Source organism: Ischnura elegans, chromosome 6 (genome assembly GCF_921293095.1).
Source record: "Ischnura elegans chromosome 6, ioIscEleg1.1, whole genome shotgun sequence".
Lineage (NCBI taxonomy): Eukaryota > Metazoa > Arthropoda > Insecta > Odonata > Coenagrionidae > Ischnura > Ischnura elegans.
Window position 1 is genome coordinate 61,327,876 of NC_060251.1, and position 1,983 is coordinate 61,329,858.

Consider the following 1,983-nt stretch of genomic DNA (forward strand, 5'->3'; position numbering starts at 1 on the left):
GTGGTGAATACAACATCACTGAGGATACTGTTTGCCATTGCAGCTAAAAATAATTAAAAAATGAAGGCATTTGATATTAAAACAGCTTTCCTTTATGGAGAACTAGAAGAAGAAATTTACATGCATGTGCAAGAGGCTTTTAGTGTCAAAAATTAAATTTGTCATTTAGAAAAATCATTATATGGATTAAAACAAACACCTTGAATTGGAATCAAAGGTTGAAGAAGTTTTTACTGAACAGAGGGCTTTTTCAGTTGAAATCAGAGCAGTGTGTTTTCAGAAATGAGAACAGAACTCAGTATTTAGCTGTGTATGTAGATGATGGGATCATAATAGGAGAAAATGAATCTGATTTAGACAATTTATTAGATAGGTCAGGAAAGGAGTTTGAAACAAAGACAAGAAACAATCCAAAGGTTTTAATTGGCATAGAGGTAACAAAAACTAAGGACTCTATTTTCCTATCTCAGAAGGGGTATACAGATCATATATTACATAAATTCGAGATGAAAAATACCAAGGGAGCTGATACACCTCTTCAAATTGGGAAAAGAGTTGATGAGCACGAAGAAAGGGATGAAAGTGTTCTCAAGATTACTTACAGAGAATTGGTTGGTAGTCTTTTATATTTGACGAATAAAACAAGACCTGACATGGCTTTTGCAGTCAACTATGAAAGCAGAAGTCTAGAAAATCCAACAAAAACAGACATTGAAAATGTAAAAAGAACATTCAAGTATTTAAAGGTTACAGAGAACCTGGGTATTCGGTACAAAAGAATATCGAACTTGACTCTGGCTGCTTATACTGACTCTGACTATGCAGGTGACTTAAAGACTAGGAAGAGCACAAGTGGACACGTCCTGATGTTCTGTGGGGGTCTAGTAGCCTGGTGGTCACGTAAACAACCAATTGTGGCTCTCTCCACTACAGTGGCAGAACATATTGCAGCATCTGAGTGTGTGAAGGAAGTTATGTATGCAAAAACATTTATTGAAGAATTGGTTGGTAAAGAATTAAGTGTAAGATTACATCTGGATAATCAAAGCACTATTCGACTAATTGAGACCGGACAGCTTAATAGACGAAGCAAGCACATTGATGTAAGATATCATTTCATTTCTGAAAAGGTGTCACAAAAAGTATTGACTTTAAATTACTGTCCATCACAATATATTAGTTAGCTGATATATTTAAAAAAAAACCTCAATAGCATCAGTTTTCATGCACATAAAAACTTATTACTGTCAAGTAATTGAAGGAATTTTAATTTTTGCTAAAAGGTAAATGTAAGAGTTATTTTTTGTTGTATAATGGTTATAATTATATGAATTAATTCTGTGATGTAATTTTCAAAAAACGTTTTATGGTGTTGAATGATGTAATTTATTTTCTTATGTTTCTAAAGAAAAAAATTAAGAGAGAGAGTTAAATATTGTACTTACGAGATCTAATATGTTTACTATTTACTGTGTTGAGTTGAAGTACAATAATATTGTACTGTGCGTGGTGTGAAGTTATTAGTAAAATAATTAAAGAATCAGTGGAAGTTTCAACAAAGTCCACAAAATAGAAAAGAACTATTCATCCACCGAAGAACACCGGCAAATTATATAATAAATACGTGCGGCTTTTGGCGAATCAGCTAATACCTTTAGACTTTAAATGAATACACGGTGAGGTAAAATAATGTTTTCATTACTTATATTGTCATCAAAAATGATTTCTCGTACAATCGTAAAGATAGAGGGACATTTCAGCTCATTTATTCCATAATTATCAAAATAAAAATAACATTGGACACTGCGCAACATTCTTCAAAAGCAGTAATCGGCGTAAAAATACAGTGATCTTAAATGGTATTTACCACTCGCACAACATGATAATCCTTAAAACAAACAAATATTTTATCCACCCTCCTCTTCGTGGACAGAGCTCAGCCACAGCCACCTAGTCACTTCATTACAATGGAATTTAGCATAG

At 32.9% G+C, this 1,983-nt stretch overlaps 1 protein-coding gene across 1 annotated transcript; it reads left to right on the forward strand.

Annotated features, from left to right (window-relative positions):
* Positions 1-506: 506 nt before the first annotated feature.
* LOC124161375 (secreted RxLR effector protein 161-like) lies at positions 507-1,184 on the forward strand. The gene has a single exon (XM_046537689.1). The coding sequence runs from the start codon at positions 507-509 to the stop codon at positions 1,182-1,184; it is 678 nt and encodes a 225-aa protein (XP_046393645.1).
* The last annotated feature ends 799 nt before the right edge of the window (positions 1,185-1,983 follow it).

Bases quoted from the DNA above. Each gene is read 5' to 3' on its own strand.
- LOC124161375 (XM_046537689.1), top strand. From the start codon at position 507: ATGAAAAATACCAAGGGAGCTGATACACCTCTTCAAATTGGGAAAAGA.